Source organism: Stegostoma tigrinum, chromosome 23 (assembly GCF_030684315.1).
Source record: "Stegostoma tigrinum isolate sSteTig4 chromosome 23, sSteTig4.hap1, whole genome shotgun sequence".
Classification (NCBI taxonomy): Eukaryota; Metazoa; Chordata; class Chondrichthyes; order Orectolobiformes; family Stegostomatidae; genus Stegostoma; species Stegostoma tigrinum.
The window spans coordinates 54733431-54761248 of record NC_081376.1 but is presented as its reverse complement, the minus strand read 5'-3'; the positions used below and the strand labels follow the sequence as shown (position 1 = coordinate 54761248).

At 40.2% G+C, this 27818-nt stretch overlaps 1 protein-coding gene across 5 annotated transcripts in view; it reads left to right on the top strand.

The window, feature by feature from the left end:
- The window catches only part of LOC125462435 (transmembrane channel-like protein 7), a 103148-nt gene extending 75821 nt beyond the window's left edge, over window positions 1-27327 (top strand). For all 5 annotated transcript variants that reach the window (XM_059654204.1, XM_059654205.1, XM_059654203.1 and 2 more), the window contains 6 exons: window positions 1928-2025; window positions 6584-6767; window positions 7786-7916; window positions 10487-10642; window positions 14436-14514; window positions 23136-27327. In XM_059654204.1, the coding sequence (XP_059510187.1) occupies window positions 1928-2025; window positions 6584-6767; window positions 7786-7916; window positions 10487-10642; window positions 14436-14514; window positions 23136-23231 (744 nt within the window). In that variant the 3' untranslated portion in view covers window positions 23232-27327. The remainder of the gene's footprint in view (window positions 1-1927; window positions 2026-6583; window positions 6768-7785; window positions 7917-10486; window positions 10643-14435; window positions 14515-23135) is intronic.
- Window positions 27328-27818: the final 491 nt, after the last annotated feature.

Genomic DNA, 27818 nt, shown 5'->3' with positions numbered 1-27818 from the left:
AGGCGCGGTGGGGAAAGACCACGGTATGAAACCCCTCGTCCAGAATAGAAAAAATGGCCCTATCTGGTACCTGGGCCCAGCTGGCGCCTTCCCCAACTGGTCAGGGGGCCAACTGGGACTGTGCTGGGTGACAACTGCCGGGGTATTTTCTTTGCTTTGTTTTTTTTTTCTTCTTTGTTTGTTTTCTTCCTTTAGTTGATGTATGTACCCCCTGGGTAACCCGGAGCGGCTTGCATGACTGGGTAGGTGTATAAATATGTTTTATTTTTTGTACATCTTATGAATAAAGTATATTTTTTCAAATAAAAAAAAGTGACGAAACGTCTGCAAACTAACCTTCCAGCTCAGCGAGCAAACTCACATCCAGAACCTCAACCTGAGCTACAAATCTTCTCAAAACTCACTAAGCAAACATCTATCCCTAACCTCAACATCCGTCATGTCCCTCTCCTTGGTGAATACCGATGCAAAGTACTCATTCAGAATGTCACCCATTTTCTCTGAATCGGCGCATAACTTTCCTTCTTTGTCCTTAAGTGGGCCAATCCTTTCTCTAGTTACCCTCTTGCTCTTTATATATGAATAAAAGGCTTTGGGGTTTTCCTTAACCATGTTTGCCAGCAATAAGGTCACACCTCAACCTCCTACACTCCAGTGAAAAATGTCCCAGCCTTTTCAGCCTCTCCTTGTGACTGAATCCCTCCAGTCCTGGCAGCATCTCAGTAAATCTTTTCTGTAGCCCCTCCAATTTCATCATATCCTTCCTATAGTAGAGTAACCAGAACTGTACACAGCCATCCAAATGTGGCCTCACCGATGTCCTGTGCATCCTCAGCAATACATCCCAAGTCCTATACTCAACGGTCTGCGCAAGCATGCTGAATACTTTCTTTACCACTCTGTCTACCTCTGATTCAATTTTCAAAGAATTATGTACCTGATCCCTAGGCCACTGTTAGCTGCTTGTATGCAGTCATAATTTTGCTTTTCCCTGTCTTTATCTACGTCTTTTTTCTGCTGTTTCATTTTGAATCAATTTTTAATTTACTTTGCTTTTACTATAGTATATACATTTCCCTGTACATCCTGAAATTCTTTTGAAACATTTGGCTCACTCCTGAGTTCAACCATAGCAACATGTAATAGAGGTCTTTGTTTATCAGTGTAGCAAATGAATTTATGCTGAATTGCATGGTTTTGAAACCCATGAGTGATCCAAATACTCGGAGTTTGCTTAATTATGTAATTACAGTGAGGGATACTAACCATTCAAAAATAGGTTCAATGAGACAGAACAGACACATTCTTCAAAAATATTGCAGGAAAATGTGCATAAATGTAGCAAAAGAAAATTAAATAAAAGTTGCTCTAAAATGTATCAATAGAAAAATGTTGTGGTTTAGGAACAGGGAAGGGAAGAATTAGTACTGATATAGAAAGAGCCATACTATATATAAATAAACTTGTATACTGTAAAAATCTTGAAAATAGCTGCAAAGTACACTAACATAATGTCTTAAGTTATTGTAATGGAAGTATGGTATTGAGGCCAGAAATTAAGGCCCTATCCAAATGGAGTCAAGCTTGAGAAGGAACTTGAGATGAATAATACAATAAATTATTGCTATTTTCAGGTTTCTTTCTGGGAGGGTACGAAGAATGTATTACCTAACATCTGACATGCCTACGCTAAACCTGTCCTTTAAGGGATGGAAACTAATAAACCTCTCTGTTTGAATTGTTCTCAAGGCTAATATGAAAGACAAGAGAAATTTCGGTATTAGCTAGATTTAGAGACATAAGAAATAAATTGGTTCTAGATTTTAAAAAGGATTCCAGACCAAAACCGACAATCTGATACTGCAGACTCATTTGCTTTCACATTTCATTTCACTGATCTCTGGCCTAATATGGTTATATATTTCAGTGCTGGGAAACCCGAATAGGACAAGAAATGTACAAGTTAATGATATTTGACTTGATAATAATTTCATCAGTTGCATTGTTTGTGGAATTCCCCAGAAAGTAAGTATAATTTACCTTACCACTCTTTCCCATTTGATATATTCATAGATTGTGAATTGGTGCAGGATTTAATTGGTTTAGATACACGATTATTTAAAATTAGCAAAGTCACCTATGTGTGGAACCACAGGAGATAGGGGAGATACTAAATGAATATTTTGCATTGGTGTTTACTGTGGAGAAGGATATGGAAGATAGAGAATGTGGGGAAATAAATAGCAACACCTTGAAAAATGTCCATATTACAGAGGAGGAGGTGCTGGATGTCTTAAAACATAAAGGTGAATAAACCCCTAGGACCTGATCAAATGTATCCTACAGCTCTGTGGGAAACTAGGGAAATGTTCGGAGCAGAGTCCCTTTGTTGGACAACCTGACAAAGGGGCTATGCCCTGAAAGCTTGTGATTTCAAATAAACCTTTTAACTGTAACCTGGTGTTGTGTGATTTCTGACTTTGTCTGCCCTAGTCAAATGCCAGCACCTTCACGTCATGAGATATTTGTATCATCGATAGCCATAGGTGAGGTGCCAGAAGACTGGGGGTTGGCGAACCTGGTACTGCTGTTTAAGAAAGGTGGTGAAGAAAAGCCAGGGACCTATAGACCAGTAAGCATGACATCGGTGGTGGACAAGTTGTTGGAGTGAATCCTGACGGACAGGATTTACATGTATTTAGAAAGGCAAGCACCAATTAGGGATAGTCACCATGGCTTTATGTGTAGGAAATTGTTTGTCACGAAATTGAGTTTTTTGAAGAAGTAACAAAGTGGATTGATGTGGGCAGAGCAGTGGATGTGATCTATATGGACTTCAGTAAAGCTTACGACAAGGTTCCTCATTGTAGACTGGTTAGCAAGGTTAGATCGTCTGAAATACAGAGAGAGCTAGCCATTTGGATACAGAACTGGCTCAAAGGTAGAAGACAGATGATGATGGTGGAGGGTTACTTTTCAGAATGGAGATGTGTGTCCAGCAGTATGCCACAAGGATCAGTGCTGGGTCTACTGTTTTTCATTATTTATATAAATGATTTGGATGCAAACATAGGAGGTATGGCTAGTAAATTTGCAGATGACGTTAAAATTGTGAGTGTAGCGGACAGGCAAGAACGTTACCTCGGAGTACAAAGGGATTGCAATCAGATGGGCCAGTGGGCCGAGGAGTGGCAGTTGGAATTTAATTTAGATTAGATGGCTCAGTGGTTAGCACTGCAGCCTCACAGCACCAGGGACCCAGGTTCGATTCCAGCCTCGGGCAACTGTCTGTGTGGAGTTTGTACATTCTCCCTGTGTCCACGTGGGTTTCCTCTGGGTGCTCCGGTTTTCTCCCACAGTCCAAAGTTGTGCAGGTTAGGTGGATCGGCCATGCTAAATTGCCCATAGTGCTCAGGGGTGTGTGGTTTTTAGGGGAATGGGTCTGGGTGGGATGCTTGAAAGGGCAGTGTGGACTTGTTGGGCCGAAGGGCCTGTTTCCACACTGTAGGGAATCTAATCTAATCTAATAAATGTGAGGTGCTGCATTTTGGAAAGGCAAATCAGGGCAGGACTTATACACTTAATGGTAAGGTCCTGGGGAGTGTTGCTGAGCAAAGAGACTTTGAAATGCAGGTCATTGTTCCTTGAAAATGCAGTCGCAGATAGATAGGATAATGAAGAAAACGTTTGGTATGCTTGCCTTTATTGGTCTGTGCATTGAGTATAGGAGTTGGGAGGCCATGTTGCGGTTGTACAGGACATTGGTTAGGCCACTATTGAAATACTGCATGCAATTCTGGTCTCCCTGATATAGGAAGGATGTTGTGAAAGTTGAAAAGACTCAGAAAAGATCTAGGACAATGTTGCTAAGGTTGGAGGGAGCTATAGGGAGAGTCTGAATAGACTGGGGCTTTTTTCCCTGGAGTGCCGGAGGCTGAGGGGTGATCTTATTGAGGTTTAAAAATCATGAGGGGCATGGATAGGGTAAATAGACATGGTCGTTTTCATGGACTGTGGATGGTGGTGAGGTGAGTCCAAAACTAGAGGGGCATAGGTTTAAGATGAGAGGGGAAAGATTTACAAGCGACCTAAGGAGCAACTTTTTCATGCAGAGAGTGTTGTGTGTGTGGAATGCGCCCCTAGAGGGAGTGGTAGAGGCTGGTACAATACAACATTTAAAAGGCATCTGAATTGCTATATGAATAGGAAGGCTTTAAAGGAATGTGGGCTAAATGCTGGCAAATGGGACTAGATTAATTTACGATATGTGGTTGGCATGGTCAAGTTGGACCAAAGGGTCTGTTTCTATGCTGTATATCTCTACCGATGCTGTTTGGATTCAATATGGCATTTATGTGCAAATATGTCTACTTCAAACTGCAGTACATACCGTTTAGAATTCGAATTAGGTTTCATTGTCACAGGTATTCAAGCACAGGGCTGCAGGAGACCGCTCTGGGCCGATCTTGGCATTGCAGCTGCTGTTGAATCTGCCTGGTGCTCTCAACTGATGGCAAGTAAGGTTAAAGTTTATAAAAATCCAGGGAAAGAAAAATAAAAGTAAAAGCAGGCAGAGCATATGGATCCGTGATGGGCTTAAATTTGGGTCCACCCTGGGCTTCATCTCGAACTACAGTGGCTCAACCTATTGCTTCTGATGCCATTCCAGGATGAGAGGTTGCTAGAAAGAAAAAAAAAACAAGAAAAGAGAAGTAAAAGAAAAGAAATGAATGGAGCAGGAACCCTTCTCTGCCGCTGTCTTGAATAGAGAGATTGCTAGCCTGTATATTGCAAGTGTGCGCAAGAAATGTGCAGAGTCAGCAAATTGTGACATGAATTAGTGTGCAGTGCTGTTTTGTAAGTCTTGCTGAGACCACAGAAGATGCTCATAGCAGTAAAGACACTGTTTTGGTGTGAATTTGAGGGATCGTTGACCATTTCATGGTTGGTTGCTGATTGGTTTCTGCTGGCTGATGTTGACTTAGTAGAAGTGCTTACAAGTTTGCAAAGCTGATGAAGCCTGCTGTTCAATGAACTACTGGACACATTATCAAGGTCTTGAAATGTGAAGCAAGATTTCTGTGATATCTCCATTTCACTAAAGAAGATGTTTACAGAAATCTGCTACTCTCTTGCAGGCAGGCCTGCAACCTCTTCAGGGAAAGGACAGCATTACTGTGGCTGTAAAGCTTTTCGTGGCCGTTAATTTATTCATGTTGAGCTAATTCCAAGCTAGAACAAGGGCTTCACCAACATAGTGTGGTTCATTGTCCAATGCTGGGTAAGGGAAGTGACTGATGCACTGTGGGTAAAGTGAGGGGCATAAATCGTGTTCTGTAGTGTTCTACAAATAGGAGTGGTGAGCTGCTATCTTTAAACTACTGCAGTCCATTTAGTTTAGGTGACCCACAGTGCTCTCAGGAGGGAACTCGAGGATTTTGATCCAGCAATACTAAAGAAACCTTGACCATCAATCAAAGAGTGGCAAGGGTCATTTGCTGACCATCTGGTTTATCACTGTTTAAAAAAGTGTGAAGCTGGATAAACACAGCAGGCCAAGCAGCATCTTAGGAGCACAAAAGCTGATGTTTCGCCACCCCCCCACCACCATCCCCCTGCCCAATGAAGGGTCTAGGCCCGAAATGTCAGCTTTTGTGCTCCTAAGATGCTGCTTGGCCTGCTGTGTTTATCCAGCTTCACACTTTGTTATCTCGGATTCTCCAGCATCTGCAGTCCCCTATTATCTCTGGTTTATCACTGTGTTGTATTAACAATTGAATGTGTAAATTTAATGAGAGTCATGTTTAAACATGAACTCTCCACCATTGACACACAGTGGCAGCTGTCTGTACCATATACATGGTACAATGCCGTCCTAGACGGTGTCTTCAAAATTTATTACATCTAGCATCTGGAAGGAAGAAGGCAGCAGAAAAATCAGAGTACCACCACCTGCAAGTTGCCCTGAAAGCACTCTCCGTCCTGACTTAAAAGTATGTCACCATTCCCCCATTGCTAGATTAGAATCCTGGGACTCCCTTTCTTATAGCGTGGTGGGGTGTACCTGTGGGTGTACCAAGATAAGGCAAACAGAGGAGCGAAGAAAGAAGCTATAATGTATCATGTTCTGACCTAGTATCCACGATCCAGTTACCTGATTAATACCAGTGATCACACCTTCAGTGTCCTCTTAAATAACAGTTCCGCTTTTTTACCATCTCTCTTCAGACACATCTTGCTCTTGCCCCACTGCCTGATGTTGTTGCATTTCTTGGGTAGTTGAAAGATGAAAATCACATGAATGGTGCCGTGGTGAGGGGAGAGAAGTTTTGTTAAAGCTTGATTATTTTTGAAAAGAAACTAACTTAATACATCAGTGAAAATATAAACTTTTTTTTATATTTCCATTTCTTTTATTGTGTCATTCAGCACAGTTTTAATTTTAGGATTATTTCATTAACTTTTTGCAACTTGTTAGATCACATTAGCCGTTGAATTTTAAGTTTATCAAAAAGTGCAGCTTAGCAAAGGATTCCACATTTTCTAAGAACATAATTATGTCTTTAATATTTTTATCTTTCAGGTTAATTGTAACGTATTGCACATGGGCCCCATTCAAGTGGTGGGGTCAGCAGCAGTTTTCAGTTCCTCAAAATGTGTTAGAAATTGTGTATGGTCAGACTATCTGCTGGATAGGAACATTTTATTCCCCACTGCTCCCTGGAATAGCAACCATCAAATACTTCATCATATTTTATATCAAAAAGGTGAGCTATCTTACAGAATATATCTGTGAAGAAAAATAGCTTTCTTCAATGGTATGAGGCAACCAGGTTGAATTAATTCCTTAAATTTTATTTCGCATTTCTGACTGATGGATGTGATCATTTAAAAAATATTCAATCATTTTTCATGCATATGGATAATGATGGGATAGTGTAGGGGGAGGGGCATAGATTAGTTCACAGGTCGGCCCAACATCGAGGGATGAAAGGCCTGTTCTGCGTTGTATTGTCCTATGTTCTATGTTCTATTAGTAGCAATCAAAATCTGAGATCTGTTGTAGACTTCTGGAAATTTAATTTGAGCTTCCCACTGAGGTTCCCACAATGACTGAGTGGGTTACATCAGTGAGTGGCTAAGTAGTAGAGTAGATGCATAAAACTGCATTTGTGAAGCATTTTTAACACCTAGGATATTCTATAGTGTTATACTCATAGTGGAGAAAGCGTAATTGTAGATAATAGTAATGAAGGCAGCAGTTTTTGTTCTTTGCTTGTGGTGAATTACCTAATGTCAGTTTAATAAATGCTTATCGGGTGCTTGGGACAACGATGATAGTCATATCCAAGTATAAGGAAAAATCAGTCATTTGGTAGTACAGAACTTTAATATTGCTGAAGAACACAGATTTTGTTGAAGCTTTTTGTCTTCTCAGCACTCATCAGGACATTTTGCAACAATGCCATTTCGGGGAGAATATCAATACTTATACTGTATGAAAGAAGAGTGCTGATTAGTAAATGGATTTTAATTGGTAGAGGAGTTGCCATGCAGAATGCGCCAATTAATAATAGTTATTATTTAGCAACATATTGATATAGGAAGAAACAATCTGGTTTGGCTCTGATGCCCCATTGTTGAAATATCTTGCCCATCTACAATCTACAAGAACAAGTAATGGCCATTTGAAAGTGTAATCAAAAGGAAAAATCGGCAGGAAATGAAGGGAGGAAAGCAGAGCTTGGCGGAATTGCGACTTACAATGTCTTCTGAATCTTCCAGATATCTCTGATGAACAACTGTCGCCCTTCCACCAGACCTTTTCGGGCATCAAGCTCTAACTTCTTCTTTCTGGCAGTGCTGTTAATTGGACTTCCTTTAGCCTGTGTGCCTATTGTTTTCAGTGTTGGAGTGTGAGTATTGAGTATTAACAGACTATTTTTTTCTAGTTGCACTGCACAAAGTGATATTTCACCCATTATGAATGAGTTACTTGTTGAAATGGTGGAATCATTTATGAAAGAGAGAGAGGTCATTCAGTGTGCTGAGTCCAAATTGGATCCCTTAAGAACAATTCACTCTGTCCCACACCCTCAGTCATTTCTGAAGTCTTGCAGGTTTATTTCCTTCAAGTATCTATCCAATTTCTTAGATGAACACACCAATCATTTCCAACCTAACATTGTAACTAAACTGAACTTCACACCACCCCAATCCATGGAACCGTTCAGGTAAATCCCTTCTGTGCCCTCACGAAGATCTTTGCATCTTTATGACAGTGTGACCACCAGAACTGCATCCAGTACTCTGGTTGGGGTCTTGCCAAATCTTTTAAAGAGTCAGCATAATTTGCCTGCTTTTGTCTGCGGTGCCTCTATATATGAAGCCCAAGATGCCAAATGCATTGTTAACTACTTTCCTAATATCTCCTGCCACCTTCAAAGATTAATGCAAACTCAGACACGGTCCCTGTCAATACCATTGTCTTACCACTTGAAGATGTACTGAGTCTTCTTCGTAAGGCTGTTTATATCCCCACAGTTGTTGGTGCTGCCTGAACTGCAGTTTGGCTAGCAACTCCTGGGATAGGAAGTTCACCCACTGAGAGGCAAGAGTCCCATTCTCCATTTTAGGAGCAGGAGTAGATGATTTGGCACTTCAAGCTTGCACTGAAATTCTGTGTGATCGTGGTTGATCAGTACCCTCGTCTTGCTTTTTCCCCATACCCTTTGATCTCTTTAGTTCTAAGAGTTATATCTATGTCTTTCTCGAAAGTTTTAATGTTTTGACCTAAATCATTTCCTGTTGCAGAGAATTCCAGAGGCTTACCATCTCTAGGTGAAGAAATTTCTCCTCATTTCTGTCCTAAAAGGCCTACCCCTTACACTTTAGACTGTGACTCCAGGTTCTAGACTCCCTTGTCATCAAGGGCATGCCTCCTGCATCCCTACTCTGTCTAATCTTTGTAAAGTTTTATAGGTTTCTGTGAGATGCCCATGAATCTTCTAAACTCCAGTGAACCAATCCGGTTTCTCTTCATATGTCAGTCCTCCTAGGAATCAGTCTGTTAAATCTTCATTGCACTCTCCATAACCAGAACATCATTCCTCAGATAAGGAGACCAAAAATACACACAATACTCTTGGTGTGGTCTCACTAATGCTGTGTGCAGTAGCAACAAGACATCCCTGCTCCCGTCTTTGAATCATTCTGCTATGAAGGCCACCATACTATTTGCCTTCCTTACCACCTGTTGCAGCTGCATGCTCACTTTTCACAGCTGGTGCATGAGGACACTCCAGTCTCAACGCTCCTCCCCCTTTGCAAAACTATCCCCATTCATAATCCGCCTGCCTGATTTTGCTACTAAAGTGGATAACTTCGTCTTTATCTCTGACAGCTTGCTAACCCAAAAAAAGGTCAAATTTTTCTCTAGTCTCTTTCCAGTTATAGAACATAGAACATTATAGCACAGTACAGGCCCTTCGGCCCTCGATGTTGTGCTGACCTGCCATTACCAATCTGAAGCCCATCTAACCTACACTATTCCATGTATGTCCATATGCTTGTCCAATGACGACTTAAATGTACTTAAAGTTTGCGAATCTACTACCGTTGCATGCAAAGCGTTCCAATCCCTTACTACTCTCTGAGTAAAGAAACTACCTCTGACATCTGTCCTATATCTTTCACCCCTCAATTTAAAGCTATGCCCCCTCGTGCTCGCCGTCACCATCCTAGGAAAAAGGCTCTCCCTATCCATCCTATCTAACCCTCTGATTATCTTGGCTAACATGTCATCCATACGCCAGGATCTCTTATTTTGCGTAGCAACTTTTGATGTGGCACCTTCACCAATAGCCTTTTGGAGATCCCAATACATCACATTTACAGATTTGCCTATATCCATCTCCTTGTTACTTTCTGAAAGCACTGTAATAAATTAGTAAACATGATTTCCTTGTTACTTTCTGAAAGCACTGTAATAAATTAGTAAACATGATTTCCCTTTCACAAAACTATGTCACCTCTGCTTGATCACAATGATTTTCTAAGTACCCTGCTATATTTTGGTTTAATGCAGCCTGCACAACCTGATATATCTTGAATGAACATATTTATATGCAATCATACATATTTGTTAAGGATCTCCAGTCTCTGAGCTTATCATTTGACTTTTAGTATTGATAACTGCTGCATCTCCAGAATGTAAAAGACAATTAGCTTCAAAAATTCAATCATTTACCAAAACTACACAAATGTTCATGTTGGAAATTTTAACATTTTTAAAAGGCTTACAGCTGGCGAGAAAAAAAACATTGAAAATGTAAGAGAAAAATGATAGCAGGATTTATAAAGGGGTAAAACCTGCTATTATTTGGTGTAGCCAAATTATGTTTTTGATTTTGAAAGGACTTGCTCTTGAAGTAATTTGGTTGTTTTCGTATTAGAACTAAAATAATTTATTTTTGCTTCTAATCAGGATCAAATCATCCAAATCTTGTGGGCCATTTGTTAAATACAATATATCATGGCATGTCATACCAGCAACTATCGATCGTTTCCCCAAGGGCTTTAACAAACTTCTGTATGGTTTGGCATCTGAGGCTTTTGCAGTGCCATTCTTTTTATTTGTATGGTAAGAAGTATTTTATGGTAAAATATCAGTTGTTTTTTTCCAGTTGTGTTACAAAATGTTTACCACTTATTAATGTGGATTTAGTGACAAACAAATCATTCATAATTTTTCAAAAGAAGCTATGAAGTTTACCTCCTGTAAACAAAGTAAAGTACTGAATTGTTGCTTATTGAATTGTTACTGAATTTTTTGTGTTCTAAAACACTAATTACATAAAATTCTGGAGTCAGAGTTTTTCAGGAAAGGCCCTTCCGCCCGCTGTACCAAGAATAATCATCAAATACCTATTTTTTTCTAATTCTGTTTTCCAGCACTTGGCTTGTAGCCTTGTTGTTGTGTTTCCATTTTTTCTCTAAGTACTTCTCAAATGTTGTGAGTGTTGTGCCTTCACCAGCTTTTCAGGCAGAGTTCTAGTAAGTGAGAAATTTTCTTTAAAGCCCCGAAACCCTCTTTCCAAAGCTGAAATTTATGCTCACTGGTATTGACACCTCCACTAAGGACAAAATTTTCTCCATATCCTCCCTATGTATGCCTCTAATACGTTTGCACACCTCAATCAAATCATCTCTAAGTCTTCCCTGCTCTTAAAAAAGTACCAGTTTATCTAGTCTCTCCACAAGGCAACATCCTGATGAATCTCTTCTGCACCCTTTCTAATGCAATCACATCCTTTCTATAGTACAGTGACCAGAATGGCGCACAGTATTGTAGCTGTGACTTAACTGATGTTTTATACAGCTCAATTTGTAACCAGTTTACACTTGTATTCCAAATCTCAGCTAATAAAGGCAAGTATCGCATATGCTGCCTAAACTACCTTATCCACCTATTCTGCTGTCTTTAAGAATCAATGGAAATGCAGACCAAGGTCCCTCTGTACCTTTGAACTGCCTAGGGTACCACCATTCAACGTGTACTTCCTTGGCGTATTAGTCCTCAAAAATGCCTCAATTCACACTTTTTACTTGTCACAGTTCAGCACATCTGACCAGCCCACCTGTATTGTCCAGTATCCAAAACTTTCCTTTCTCACTACTTACCACTGTTTTCATGTCATCTGTAGTATTCTGATCATCCCTGTCATAGGTGTGACTTGAAATCATATAATAATTACATTATTAATATATCATTCCACGTCATTTAATACATGTACACTTTTTCCCATAATTCTATTTATTTAGACCATTTAATGTAAAAAAAATTCGAAAGGCATTTTCACAGACCCCGTGGAAAATGCATTGAGCCAAGGAAGGAGCTAGAGGAAATGAATGTGGTGAAAAGTGATGAGCAGCATGTATTGGCAAGGCTGGCTATGCTTAGTGTAGGTAGAATGCCTGGTTGAAATGGTTTATATTGCAGATGACTAAAGGAATGGGTGTGAAAGTAACAGAAATGCTTACAACCTTATCCAGATAAGGAGGATGGGCCAGAGGATTGGAATTAGCAAATGTAAATCCCTTGTTCAGGAAAAGATGCAAGGCCACTCCTAAGAACTACTTGTCAGTCAACCAAATAAGAAGCTCATGGAATAGGGCAGTCAGTGTTGGATTGAGTAAGACATTTGCTTAAGGACAGAAAATAGAGAGTTGTGGAAATGGCTGTTTTCTGGACTAGAGGCTGGTTGATTCTGAGGTTCTGTAGGAATCAGTGCTGGAAATACTAATAAAGATATTGTTAAATTGGAGAAGGTTCAGAAGAGATTTACAAGAATGTTGCCAGGTCTGGAGGGTTTGAGTTTTAAGGAGAGGCTGGTTAGGCTGTTTTTTTTTCTCTCTGGGGCACAGGAGGTTGAGGGGTGACCTTAAAGAGAGTTACAAAATCATGAGGGGGCATAGGTAAGTGAATAGAAAAGGTCTTTTCCCCAGGGTAGGTGAGTTCAGCATTGGAGGGCATATTTTTAAGGTGAGAGGAGAAAAATTTAAAAGGTACCTGAGGAGCAGCCTTTTTCACACAGAGGGTGGTTTGTACGTGGGATAAACAGTCAGTGGAAGTATAGATGCAAATACAGTTAGAACATTTAAAAGATATTTGGACAGTTACGTACATAGGAAAGGTTTAAAGGGATATGGGCCAAATGCAGGCAGGTAGGACTAGTTTAGTTTGAGAAACTTGGTTGGCATGGACAAGTCGGAACGAAGGGTCTGTTTCCGTGCTGTATGGCTCTGACTGTGAATTCATAAATGACTTGAATATTGGAATACAACATGAAATATAAACTTTTTCTGATGACAATGAGGATACCAACCAATTGAAACAGGATATGGATAATCAGACAGCAGAATGACCAGGAAATTGACAGATGGAATTTAACACAGAGAAGTACGAGGTGATGCACCTTGGCAGAAGAGGCAGGAAGATGCAAGTATTGATTTGATGTTAGACTTAATGTCAGTTCTAAAGGATCGGGACAGAGGGACCTAGGGCTTCATGCTCTTAGATCTTTGAAGTTTGCAGGTCATACTAAAAGAGTAGCCAGCAAAGCAAGTGGAATCTTGGGCTTCATAAGTATAGGCATTGAATACAAAAATTGGGTGGTTGTGCTGAATCTTTATAAAGCTATGCTTTGGCTACAACTAGAGGATGGTGTTCAATTCTCATCACTGCACTTTAGGATGAATGTGAGCATCCTCCAGACAGTCTTAGAGGATTTTTTTAGTTTACAAGGTTAGGTTGGAAAGGCTGGGTTGCTGACAGTCATGGAAAGGGGGTCTACAAGAGTTTATCTATTATCCCTTTATCTATTTAGATAGATAGGGAAAGCTATTTGCATTAACATGATGGTATAAGCACTTCGGGAAGATATTTAAGTTATGGACAAAAGATATGAGGGGAATTTGAGAAAAGAACCTTTTACAAAATTACAGGTAGTGGTCTAGAACATGTTGACTATATAGATCCATAGGATCATATAATGGCAAAAATTAAAATCTTTTCTCAGTGCGACATGCTAAGCATTGTTCTGAATTCTCCAGGTGCATCTCCCACCCACTCTGGGAGAAAGTGTTCAAAATAAATGCTATAAGAGTTTTCCAGGGAAGAAAAGAATAATAATTGAAAGTAGACTATATTCCTGAACGCGCACAAAACCCACAGAGATGCGGGGAGATCAGAAGAGAATTTCTGACAACCCACTGTGAATTGATTAATATCCTTTGCATTATATTATGAGCATTGTGGGCACACCGCTCCCATGTTCCTTCTCACGTCAATAGAGCAGGAGGACCGCAATGTTTGTGAATATATCCATAAGAAACAGTATTACCAATTACAAATAGCAAATTATTAGTCGCGAGCTTTGTGTCAACTATAGTAATTTGAAACTTTAACTTCCAGAGTTGCAAGAATACCTGACCAAATTCATACTCTATTATCAACAACAGAAAAAAGAAATTATAGGAGAAACTCGGCAAATCTGGCAGCATCAATGCAGAGAAAGCAGAGTTAACGTTTTGGGTCTAGTCACCCATCTTCAGAACTGTTCTGCTGTTCTCACTGCATTAAACTGAGGAAAGGCAACAAAACCATATATTTCTTGAAAGTATACACATAGATTTCCTTTCAGTCATAAAATGCTTTTTAAATGTGAGCTATCATTATTAAATATAATGTATTGCTGAGCATTTCAATGATCTGCTTAAAACTTCAGCAAATAAGCCATGCTGAAATGGCAAATAATGAAGTGATATGGTCTGAAAATGTAGTATCACTGTGGGCTGGGGACTGGAGCTGGGGCACAATATGTAGTTCTTATCTATACTGAAGTGAATACATCATTCAATTTTCGTTCTTTCAGCCTTATCCTTTTCTATCTGGTTGCATTGGCTGGAGCACATAAACGAGTCATTGATCAGTTGAGAGAACAACTGGCTATGGTGAGTAATTTGAATTCCATAATCGTAACCTAAATTTGCAACGATATTCATCTGATGTGATTAATTGCCAGTTTAGCAGATCGTCCATGGCTTTTGATTGTATGTGTATGATGCATATTAAAGTTTAGGTATCTCTTCAAAACCATTTTTTTCAAAAATCTAAGAAGGCTCTGAGGAAAGGTCCCGACCCGAAACATCAAGCTTTCCTGCTCCTCTGATGCTGCTTGGCAAGGTGAAAGGGAATAGGCAGACAGTGCAGGGAACCCTTGTGACCGTTCCCCTCAATAATAAGTATACCATCCTGGATACTGTTGGGGCGGAATGTCCTACCAGGGGAAAGTCATAGCAAACAGGTCTCTGGCACTGAGCCTGGCACTGTGGCACACAAGGGAAGGGGGAGAATAGGAGAGCAATTGTAGTGGGGTTTCGATAGTAAGGGGCACAGAAAGGCAGTTCTGTGGGCACGATTGAGATGAACGGATGGTATGTTGCCTCCCGGGTGCCAGGGTCTATGATGTCTCAGATTGTTGCCTTCAAGATCCTTAAGGGGGAGGGTGAGGAACCAGCAGGCAAGGTAAACATCAGTACCAATGACATAGGTAGAAAAAGGACTGAGAATGTGAGAAACGAGTACAAGGAGTTAGGTTGCAAGCTGAAGTCCAGAACAAACAGGGTAGTTATTTCTGGATTACGACCAGTGCCACGTGATAACGAGGTAAGAAATAGGGAGAGAGTGCAGCTAAACATGTGGCTACAGGACTGGTGTAGGGGGGAGGGCTTCTGTTATGTGGATAATTGGAGCACATTCTGGGGAAGGTCGGACCTGTACAGTAAGGACAGGTTGCACCTGAACCCGAAGGGCACAGATATCCTGGGAAGGAGGTTTGCTCAAGCTATATGGGATGGTTTAAACTAGATTGGCACAGGGTGAGGAACTGGATTTATAATTCAGAGAATGAGGTATTCAGCTTTCCAACAGACACAACAAGGAGTGAGGTTGTTTATCAAGAAATGCAATCGATAGAGTGTAGTTGTGGACACAGAGATAGTTTGAGGTGTGTATACTTCAATGCTAGAAGTATCAGAAATAAGGTGGATGAACTTAGAGCATGGGTTGGGACTTGGAACTATAATAGAAACTTGGGTAACTCAGGGAGAGGAATGATTGTTGGAAGTTCCGGGATTTAGATGCTTTAAAAGAAAGAGGGAGAGTGGAAAAAGAGGCGGGGGAGTGGCATTGCTAGTCAGGGCTAGTATAGCAGCTACTGAAAGGCAATTTGAGAATGATATGTCTACAGAGTCAGTTTGGGTTAAGGCCCAGAACAAAAAAGGAGCAGTCACTTTGTTGGGGATTTTTTACAAACCCCCTAATATTGCAGAGAAGTAGAAGAGCGAATTGGGAGGCAGATACTGGAAATGTGCAGAAGTCACAGGGTTGTAGTCATGGGTGACTTCAATTTTCCAAATATTTGGAAACATTTTAGTTGTAATAGTTTAGATGGAACAGATTTTGTCCAGTATGTTCAAGAAGGAAACCTGAGACAGTATGTAGATAGACCAACACGAGAAGAGGCCGCTTTGGATTTGGTGCTTGGCAATGAACTGGGCCAAGTGTTAGACCTGTTGGTAGGAGAGCATTTTGGTGGTAGCAATCATAACTCTCTTACTTTTACAATAGTCGTGGAAAAGGATAGGTACGTACATCAGGGTAAGGTTTATAATTGGGGGAAGGGTAATTATAATTCAGTTAGGCGAGAACAGGATAACATAAATTGGGAACAGATGCTGTCAGGGAAGAGCACTATTGAAATGTGGAGATTGTTTAAGGAATGCATGTTACGTGTGCTCGATATGTTTGTCCCTAGCAGGTAGGGAAGATGCGGTTGAGTAAGGAAGCCTTGGTTCTAAGAGAGGTTGAACGACTGGTTGAGAGGAAGAAGGATGCATATGTAAAGTTTAGGAAACAAGGAATGGAAAAAGCTCAAGAGGGATACAAGTTATCCAGGAAGGAGCTGGAGAAAGATCTTAGGAGAGCTATAAGGGGGCATGAGAAAACCTTGGCAGATAGGATCAAGGAAATCTTCAAGGCTTTTTACACATAGGTGAGGAATAAGAGACATAGAGCAATGTCAGGAATGGATGTTGCAGGTTCCAGGGTTTAGATCTTTCATTAAGATCAGGTAAGGTTGTAAAAGAGGGCGAGGTGTGGCTTCGTTAGTCCACGACAATATAACGGTGGCTGAAAGAACATTTCGTCTACTGAGGTGGTCTGGGTGAGGTCAGAAACAGGAGAGGAGAGGTCACACTGCTGGGAGTTTTTTGTAGGCCTCTGCAAAGTTCCAGGGATGTGGAGGAGAGGATTGGCAAAACGATTCTGGGCAGGAGTGAAAGGAACAGGGTGGTCATTATGGGAGACTTTAACTTCCCTAACATTGACTGGAAATGCTATAACTCTAGTACGTCGGATGGATCAGTTTTTGTCCAATGTGTGCAGGAGGGTTTCCTGACACAGTATGTTGAAGGGCCGACAAGAGGGGAGGCCACATTGGATCTGGTACTTGGTAAAGAACCAGGCCAGGTATTCGTTTTAGTGGTAGGTAAGCACTTTGGAGAGAGTGACCATAATTCAGAGACGTTTAGTTTAGTGATGGAAAGAGATAGGAACATGCCACAGGGCAAGAGTTATATGTGGGTGAAGGGCAATTATAATGCGATTAGGCAAGACTTTGGAGGCATAGAATGGGTTAGCAAAATGGGGACAATCGAAATGTGGAGCTGGTTTAAGGAACAGATATTGCATGTCCCTGTCAGGCAGGAGGAAGTGATAAGGTAAGGGAACTGTGTTTACTAAAGAAATTGTATCTCTTGTTAAGCGGAAGAGGGAGGCGTATGTGACGTTGAGTTGAGATGGTTCAGATGAAGTGATGGAGAGTTACAGATTAGCTACGAAGGATTTAAAGAGAGAGTTAGGAAGAGCGAGGAAGGGACATGAGCAAACATTAGCAGGTAGAATAAAGGAGAACCCTAAAGCTTTCTATAGGTATTTGAGGAATAAAAGGATGACGAGGGTTAGAATAGGGCCAGTCAAAGACACAAGTGGGAAGTTGTATGTGGACCTTGTGGAGATCGGAGAGGTGCTAAACGAATATTTCTCACCTGTTTTCACTCAGGAAAAGGAGAACATTGTAGAGGAGGAGACTTAGTTATGGGCTATTAGAATTGAAAGGATTAAGGTTAGTAAAGAGGAGGTGTTATCACTTCTAGAAGGTGTGAAGGTAGGTAAACCCCCTGGGCCGGATGGGATTTTTCCGAGGATTGTCTGGGAAGCTAGAGAGGAGATGGCAGAGCCTTTGGCCTTGATCTTTGCGCCGTCATTGTCTACAAGTTTAGTACCAGAGGACAGGAGGATTGCAAATGTTGTGCCCTTGTTCAAGAAGGGCAGTAGAGATGACCCAGGTAATTATAGACCTGTGAGCCTTACGTCTGTTGTAGGAAAAGTTTTGGATAGGATTTATAATCATCTAGCAAGCAACAATTTGATTGGAGATAGTCAACATGGATTCGCCAAGGGCAGGTCGTGTCTCTCAGACCTCATTGAGTTTTCTGAGAAGGTGACCAAGCATGTGGATGAGAGTAGGGCAGTTGACGTGGTGTACATGGACTTCAGTAAAGCCTTTGATAAGGTTCAACATTGGTAGGCTATTGGAAATAAGGCGGAGGCATGGGATTGACTGAGATTTGGCAGTTTGGATTAGAAACTGGCTTTCTGTAAGAAGGCAACGAGTGGTGGTTTATGGAAAATATTCCACCTGGAGTCTGGTTACTAGTGGTGTGCCGTAAGGATCTGTTTTGGGACCACTGCTATTTGTTATTTTTGTAAATGACTTGATCGCAAGCATAGTTGGATGGGTTAGTAAGTTTGCAGATGACATTGAAGTCAGTGGAGTGGTGGACAATGTGGAAGAATGTTGCAGGTTGCAGGGAGACTTGGATAAACTGCAGAATTGGGCTGAAAGGTGGCAAATGGAGTTCAATGCAGATAACTGTGAGGTTATTCACTTTGGGAAGAATAATAGGAAGGCAGAATACCAGAAAATGGAAAGATTCTTGGTAGCGTGGATGTGCAGAGGGATCTTGGTGTCCATGCCATAGATCCCTGAAAGTTGCCACCCAGGCTGATAGTGCTGTTAAGAAGGCATACGGTGTGTTAGGTTTTATTGGTAGAGGCATTGAGTTCCGGAGCGGTGATGGCATGCTGTAACTGTACAAAACACTAGTGCGGCCACACTTGGAATATTACGTACAGCTCTGGTCGTCCCATCACAGGAAGGATGTGGAAGCATTGGAAAACGTGCAGAGGAGATTCACCAGGATGTTGCCTGGTCTGGAGCGAAGGTCTTATGAGGAAAGGCTGAGGGATTTGGGTCTGTTCTCATTGGAGAAAAGAACGCTAAGAGGGGATTTAATAGAAACATACAAGTTGATCAGAGGATTAGATAGGGTGGATAGTGAGAGTCTTTTTCCTACGATGATGACGTCGGCTTGTACGAGGGGACATAGCTACAAATTGAGGGGTGATAGATTTAAGACAGGTGTCACAGGCAGGTTCTTTACTCAGAGAGTGGTAAGGACATGGAATGACCTGCCTGCCAATGTAGTTAACTCAGCCACATTAGGGGCATTTAAACAGTCCTTGGATAAGCATATGGATGATGATGGGATAGTATAGGGGATGGGCTTAGATTAGTTCACAGTCGGCGCAACATCGAGGGCCTAAGGGCCTGTTCTGCGCTGTGTTCTTCTATGATCTCTATTCTATAAGAGAATGACCAGAGAAAGGGTAGGGCCGATCAAGACATGTAAAGGGAATTTGTGCACGGAACCTAAAGAGATAGGAGAAGTCCCTAATGAATACTTGTCTTTGGTGTTCGCAACTGAGAGGGACCTAGTTGTAGAGGAGGACAGTGTGAAACAGGCTGGTTGGCTAGAGGAGATCGATGTTAGTAAGGGAGATGTGCCAGGAATTTTGAGGAGGTTGAAGATAGATAAGTTCCCTGGGCCTGATGGGATTTATCCAAGGATTCTATGAGAAGCGAGGGAAGAGATTGCAGGGCCTTTGGCAACTATCTTTTCATCCTTACTGTCCACAGGTAAAGTACCGGAAGATTGGAGAGAGGCAAATGTCATTCACTTGTTCAAAAAAGGGAATCGGGATGACTCCAGAAATTACAGGCTAGTTAGTCTTGTATCAGTGGTGGGCAAATTATCAGAAAGGGCTCTGAGAGATAGGATTTATTATCACTTGGATAGGCACAATTTGATTCGTCATAGTCAGCATGGATTTGTGAGGGGTAGATCATGCCTCACAAACCCTATTGAGCTCTTTAAAGAGGTGACCAAACACGTGGATCAAGGTAGAGCAGTGGATGTGGTATACATGGATTTAAGTAAGGCGTTTGATAAGTTTCCCCATAGTAGACTCATGCAGAAAGTAAGGAGGCATGGGATAGAGGGAAATGTGGCAGATTGGATTCATAATTGGCTGACCCATAGAAGATTTTGGGTGGCAGTAGATGGAAAATATTCAACATGTTGCTCAGTTATGAGTGGTGTACAAAAAGGATCTGTTCTGGTTCCTGGTCCTGTTCTGGATGATACGAAGGTGGGTTGCGTTGTGGACAGTGCCGGAGGGCTGTTCTAGGTTACAAAGGGACATTGATAGAATGCAGAGCTGGGCTGAGAAGTGGCAGATGGAGTTTAACCCTGAAAAGTATGAGGTGATTCATTTTGGAAGGACAAACTTGAAAGCAGAATACAGGGTTAATGGAAAGATTCTTGGCAGTGTGGAGGAGCAGTGGGATTTTGGGGTTCGTGTTCACAGTTCCCTGAAAGCTGCCACCCAGGTGGATAGAGTTATTAAGAAGGTGTATGGCGTGTTGGCTTTCATTAATAGAGGGATTGAATTCAAGAGCCGTGAAGTTATGCACCAGCTATACAAAAGCCTGGTTCAGCTACATCTGGAGTATTGTGTCCAGTTCTGGTCACCTCATTACAGGAAAGATGTGGGAGGGGTTGGACAAGGTGCAGAAGAGATTTACCAGGATGTTGCCTGTAATGGAAGGAAGGTCTTACGAGGAAAGGTTGAGAGACCTTGGGTTTTTCTCTTTAGAACGACGAAGGATGAGAGGTGACTTGATAGAGGTGTACAAAATGATCAGAGGTATAGATAGAGTAGACAGCCAGAGACTTTTTCCTAGGGTGGAGGTAGCTATTACGAGGGGGCATAGTTTTAAAGTGAGTGGAGGTAGATACAGGGGAGACATCAGCGGTAGGATCTTTACTCAGAGAGCAGTTGGTGCGAGGAATGCATAGCCGGACAGGGTAGTGGAATTGGCCACATTAGGAGCATTTACTTGGCTATTAGATAGGCATATGGATGATAGTATAAGGTAGGGGTGGAGGTTAGATAGACTTTAGTATTAGGGTAAAAGTTCAGCACAACATCTTTGCCTGAAGGGCCTATACTGTGCAATACCATTCTATGTTCTATGTTCTATGTTCTATGCAACTTCATGTTCAGACATCATTGTGTGGTGTTTTGCAATGTACTGTGGGCTTTACTCTGTGAATACCACAGTCAGCAGGCCAAAAGCAGATCTGTGGTGGGAGACAAGGTACATTTACAAAATCAACTTATTTTAGAGCTCAGTGTATCAGGAGAAACGGGAGTCTTCTCTACAAGGCTGTGCAAGGACCATTTGGTTACTCCTCAGCAATGTCCTTCAGATTCTTCCTCTTACTGGTTCTGGATACTATTCCTAGGGATTCCTTGCTTTGGCCACTTTTTGGTAAATTCTCACACTGGTCAACCTGACTTGGTAAGGAAAACAAAAACAGAAATTACTGGAAAAGCAGGTCTGGAAGCATCTGTGAAGAGAAATCAGCTGCCAGAAACCATTTTGGGTTTGGGTCTGGTGACCCTTCCTAAGAGATCAGGCTGGATACCAGATGAGATTCCAGAAATTTCTCCTGAAATGTGGCTTTATTTATTGATGTCTTCACATCCCCAAATGCTGGGCAGACCGTTCCGATTAGTGTTACACAAGTGCTAGACAATGACCATCTCCAACCAGAGAGAATCTAACCATCACTCCTTGACATTTAGTGACAATTCCATTGTTGAATCCCCCACTGTCAACATCCTGAGGCTTACCATTTACCAAGAACTGAACTAGTCATATGGTTACAAGAGTAGGTCAGTGGCAAGGGATTCTGTGGTGAGTAACTGATCTGATTCCCCAAAGTCTGTTCACCATCTACAAGGCAGAAATCAGGCATGTGATTAAATATTCCCATTTGGGTGCACCTCCAACAACACTTTAGATACCATTCAGGTCTTAGCAGCCTGCTTGATTGGCACCACACCCACAACCATTTGCTTTCTCTACCATCAATGCTCAGTAACAGCAATATATATCATGTACAAGATGCACTGCAGAAATTCATCAAAGCTCCTTTGACAGCACCTACAAAACCCACAACTGCCACCATCTATACAGACAAGAGTAGAAGATACATGAGAACAGTACCACCTGCAAATTCCCCTTTAAGTCACTCACCATCCTGACTTAGAAATATATTGCTGTTCCTCCACTGTTGCTGGTTCTTCCTCAAACTCCCTCCTTAACAGTACTGTGGGTGCAGCTATGCTAAATGGACAACTGAGGTGTGCAAGGAAATTTGGATGGGCAATAAATGCTGGTTCAGCAAATGAAACCCACATCCCATCACTGAATTTAAAACAATGTTCAGTCAAACTTGGAACCCATTTTTTTTTAAGCTGTTGATTCATGATTTTACATAGAGGTTCTGCCTTCTGTTAGATGACTCAAAGTATTTGTTTTGTAGTGTGGAACTTGAGTATTGCTTACAAAACAAGCATGTCAAAGATTTTTGTCTTGCAGTTTATATTGAAAGATTGATTGACAAATCAAGTCTTTGGAGGCTGAGACATCGCCATAGAGAATCACCAGGGGTCTGTGTGCCCAATGCATTTGGTTAATTCAAAAAGGGCATCAGTGACTAATCACATATTTTCTCTTCCTGTGGAGCACAGGACCTTGTGTATGAACATATGTAGCTTGTAGCAAGTGTAAGTGGGTCACATTGCTTGACTAACCCTCTTGGCCAATAGGGGTGGGCTGTAAATCCTAGCCGGTGACACCCTGATTTTGTGAATAAAAAAATCTGATAATCTTAAATTGTTTAGCAAGTCGTGTTGTATCATGGAATCACATATAGCATTAAATGTGTCCTGAGTGTTGCAGGCTCAGTCTGTTTGATTACGTTCAGTATGATCCTGATGACGGAGGGATACGCACCATATATGCCTTAGCGTCACACAAACACTGAAATCATCACAGTTTTTACAGTGCAGGAATAATTAGACCCTAACAACTTAGTTGTAAGACAATGGAATGTTTTGGTTTTACATTTATTGAATATGGGGTAATTAGCTGCATACATCAAGACAGCATTTGTTGTTTAAATATTCGGTTCTCCATACTATTTTCAAGTGTAAGACGCAGAATGTCCATTTACAGTTGTGACTATTTTTGCAGCACGGTCGTGACAAACAGTACCTTATCAAAAAACTGACGAGAGATTCACTCATTTTGAAGAAGAGATCTACCATGTCTAGCATTCAGGAAAACTGAAATAAGACCATTTCAAAGGTAGCATTACCTTGATAAGAGAGGTATGCTGTGTGTTGTGATCACCTACTATGTCAGGAACTTTTCTTCCATTGCTCACTTTTATTGAAAACCCTTCCTGAACGTTTTGTTGCTGATCAAGGTAAATGATCGCTCTATAAACATTTTTGAAAGTATTTCTCATAAAACTTCTTAACTTCTGCCTCTGCTGTATTAAAAGTCATATTTTTATGGGCACAAATTCTTGCAAATATTCATTTTTTGTAAATCATTTGGAAAACTTTTTTCAAAAAATTAGCATATTTCTTCTACTTGTATCTCTTTTTGTACATCTAATTATTGTTATACTGTTCCTGTTTATTAACGGATGATGCCTTTAATATTTGTCTATGTAGCAGTGGAAGAATGTCTTAATACTGTGAAAGAAGCACAATGTTTACTAACCAAACACATCACTACAAACTGCTATCCAGTTCTACAACATCTAAGACAAACAAAAATAAAGTGCTAGAGAAACTCCGTAAGTCTGTGGAGAGAGAAACAGACTTAACATTTCAAATCCTTCTTCCTTAAAACTGTCGTGCAGTTAACGTTTTGAGTCCAGTATGACTGTTTCGAAGAAATGTCATACTGAACTTGAAATGTTAAATCTGCTTCTCGCTCCTCAGGTGCTCCCAGACATGCTGAGTTTCTCCAACCCTTTTTTTTGTTTTGGACTGCAGGATGTTGCTTTAAATTGTGTACCAACTACTATGATGTTGACAACTTTGCTTCAAAACTTCTAATGATTATTTATTTGAATATGCTGTCTCCTTTCCTGTGCCAGTTTTTGCAAATCCCATTTGTTTGTGAAATTTATTTTAATGTCGATTTTAATGCTACTACATACTATACAACTGGTTTTCTAGGAGACTGTGTAGAAAATATGTAATCAACACAATGATATCTATAGCTGCTATGGCTGCTCAGAATGCAGATATTTTACAATCCCATCCCCACGTTGGGCATAATTGAACTCGAGTATCCTTGGTGTGCTCATGTTGCAAGCATACCTAGTATTGCACCTTCGTTCCAATCTAAATCACATGCATATAACGTGATCTGCAATTTCTTGCTACTCGCACCCATTCCTATCAGCCTTACAGATCTGTTTGTGCCTTTAGTAAATTATGTAGATGTCCTTACAGTTTGTGATTAAAAGTCAGTAAGAAAAACCAGCTGATGAACAGCTATGTCTACCACACAGTGTACCTGGACAGCTTCACTCAATAGTGTTGGTTTCTGAAAAAAAATAACAATTAAGGGATTTTCTTCCATAATTTTGTAAACATTTACATGGTACTTCTGGCATTTCCATAGATTATTTGCTGAGGTTACAGTGGATAATTAGGAGAACCTTCATTACCTACATTAGTAATATCTTTATGAAACAAACCGCGATTAATGTAGTTTTGAAGAGAAGTGTGCATTTGTCCATCAATTTAATCAGTATGTACTATTTTAGATTGATAGCAATAGATTTAAGATTGCTTATAGTTTGCACTTGCAGTGTCCTCTTCTTTCCTTTAATGTAGCTCCCATCACAGTTTGTTCATAATGTGTATTAGTGTGAGTTAGCCTGTTCTCCAACTTGAAAGTATCAACAGTACAGGAAACTTGCTGGTAAAATTATTGGGCCTGACCTTGCTGTAAAATGTTGTTGTGTTACCACTGCAGGCCATTACTTATATGACATTCAATCATCACATACAAGGCTGTTCAGCAAGTTCCAAATCTCCAGAGTTTGCTGATCAATTAATGCCACTTTTCACAAATAGCATCTTGTTCTTTGCTATTCTGTTTCTTTTCAAAAGATACAAACCCAATAAGTTTTGAAAGAAATAGCACCTAAGGGCAAGGAGTTTTGTGCATAGGAAGTGGTGTTAATTAACAGGAAGACAAATCTGCTGTTTATGATGTAATTTTTAAAACAATGACAGATGTTAATGTAATGCTAATTAATATCAACATCAGAAATGAACAAATTTGAAGTGTCCAGCCTCATTCCTTCATGTAACCAATTGTTGAGAGTTTTTTTAAACTCTCTTTTCTTATTCCTTTGATCATCTCACTATAATAGTTTTTTCTCTGTTCTGTTTCTGCAGATGATTTAACTCTTATTTACAATCCTTTTCTCCTTTTATGCTGTTTCTTTCTTGTTCCTAAAATCTCATTGGATCAACATTGTTGGTCTCACTGTTCACTAAGATGTCCGAGGGCCTCAGTGCTCCATTATCCACTGCAGCAAGTCATGGTGTGAAAATATTTTAAGCTAGGGAAAGTCTGCCTGTTGACCTGTACCACAAACTCCAGTGAAATATATTCCATTATATCACGTTTCAATATAAATCAAGAGTAATTTTAAGAAAAAGCATGACAAAAAATGTTGTCTTATACTGTGCACTTCTGAAATGGAGCAGAAAATGTCCTAGGGAAACAATGTCTAAACACTAACTGATGTGAACATGGTTTCACTTAACAATTGCACTTGTTGCCTAAAAAGGGCATATCACTTACACCGAATAATGCAAAATATTCTATTGATGCTGTCATGAAAACTATGTGTATACACTACAGTATTTGTGAAGACTGTCACATCATTTTGATATAACTGCTGAATTTTACTATGGTATAAAAACTTTGTAGTTCTCTCTATAGTTCCACAAACAGTGAATTGTCAAATAATTGTTTGGTAGTACAGAACTTTAATACTGATAGAAAGAAGCGACAACCTGATAAAACTTTTTGCTTTGTTAGCTTCTTTAATTAGCATTCTTGAGAAATGACCTAAGGAGTTGAAGACAAAAAGCTTTGACAAAATGTTTCTTTTTCAGCAGTCATGAACCTCATCAATGACAGAGAAATAAGTGGCGACACTTGTATTAGTCAACTTGGGCACATTAGCTGAAACTAAGAAAAATGTCTAGTTGTATTTTTAGTCTGAAAGGAGTTTAAGAAAACCTCTGGATTAACATGCTCACATTGGGATTTTTTTTAGCATTAGGAAAAGAGTTTTGATTCTCTTCTTTCTAACATATCTTTTGGCAAAGCTTTCTTAACACAGCCACAGACTCATGGACTAAATATTTTAGTTCACAATATTTCCTTCTGTAATAAACATGGGGCCAAATCTTCAGTCAGCATCTGACCTGCTGTGTCTAAGCTGATCAGCTATAAAACTGCACATTTACCTGGTTATCTTTGGAAGGATCCAACTTCAAATGCAATATCTTAAATATCTGTGAGTACAGAAACCCTGTCAGAGATCTGTGAAGAGGATGTGCAGAAGATAACCCCCATTCCCCCAATTTTCTATAGCAGCACTGTTAGTGAATGATGAATAAGGGTTATATAGGTAGGTAGGTTGGAATGTGACGTATTTGGTTAGGTGGTTCCAAAAGTAGTCAGAGTGGGTTAGTAAGGCTAGTTGGGGATTTATCAGGTTGGGCCAAGAGGGTAGTCATGTCTGGTTGGATCATAGTCAGCTTGCAGCTATCCTGCCAGGTTATGAGGGATAGCATAGTCTCAAAAGGGTGTTGGGTCGATGAAGGGCAAAAAGTTAGTTGAGGGTGTGTCAGAGTAAATCACACTTGGACTGTTAAGTAAAGGATATGTCAGGAGGTATCAACATGAGTGATAGGGGTGGAGAGGGAATCAGTTCTGAAGTTACTGAGGAGTTAGACTAGTTCTTCTATGTCTAAAATTTCCTGGATGACTGTTCAGTTAAGTGCCATGGATTTGTCTGAAGTCTGACTCTTAATCTGAGACTTTTCTAAAGCCTTCCAGGGTGAGGTTTAAACCGTATTCGGTGTGTCAGAATGTCAAAAGGGTCTTGGCATATATCTTGGATTATATATCTGATCTGAAATGCTCTGGAGAGGGGTAATGTTTGGATCATATTATAAATGTCTGCTTAATGAGACATGTAAATGTAATTAAATGATTTTTTTAAATCTACTAACGCATTAATTCAGTATAACAGTTTCTCCAGAAAACTTACTATCAAAAATGCTGTTATTATTATTGTACAAATGCCTTATTAAATTACATTTTGTTGTGACATTTTTGGGTATTTATTTACAGAATATCTTTGGGACACTTATTTATGAGATACCATAGCTTCAGGTGGAATTCTTTTTGGAGTAATGGGTTATTAACAAATGCATATCACAAGTTATCGCATGCCATGCTCTTCACGTCTTTCTATTTCAAGAATATGTGTACAAATATGTACATAAGCATGTAAAAATATTAAATCATTAATTTTACTCAATTTTTCAAACAATTTATTGTATTATGAAGTTTGACTATCCTATACTGAAAAAATGCTAAGAAAAAAAATTTCAATGTAATCAAAAGGTAGAAAAAACATTTTTATTTTGATGTAATTTTGGATATCAAACAGGACCAGTAACAATGTTGATATAATCTTTAGTTATGGAATGTAATTATACCAATATTTCTCACAGAGTATTCTTAAGTAAATCTTCCACTTACAAGTTTTTAGCTCTGTTACTTTACAAAATATAAAAAGCTACTTCTTAGACATAA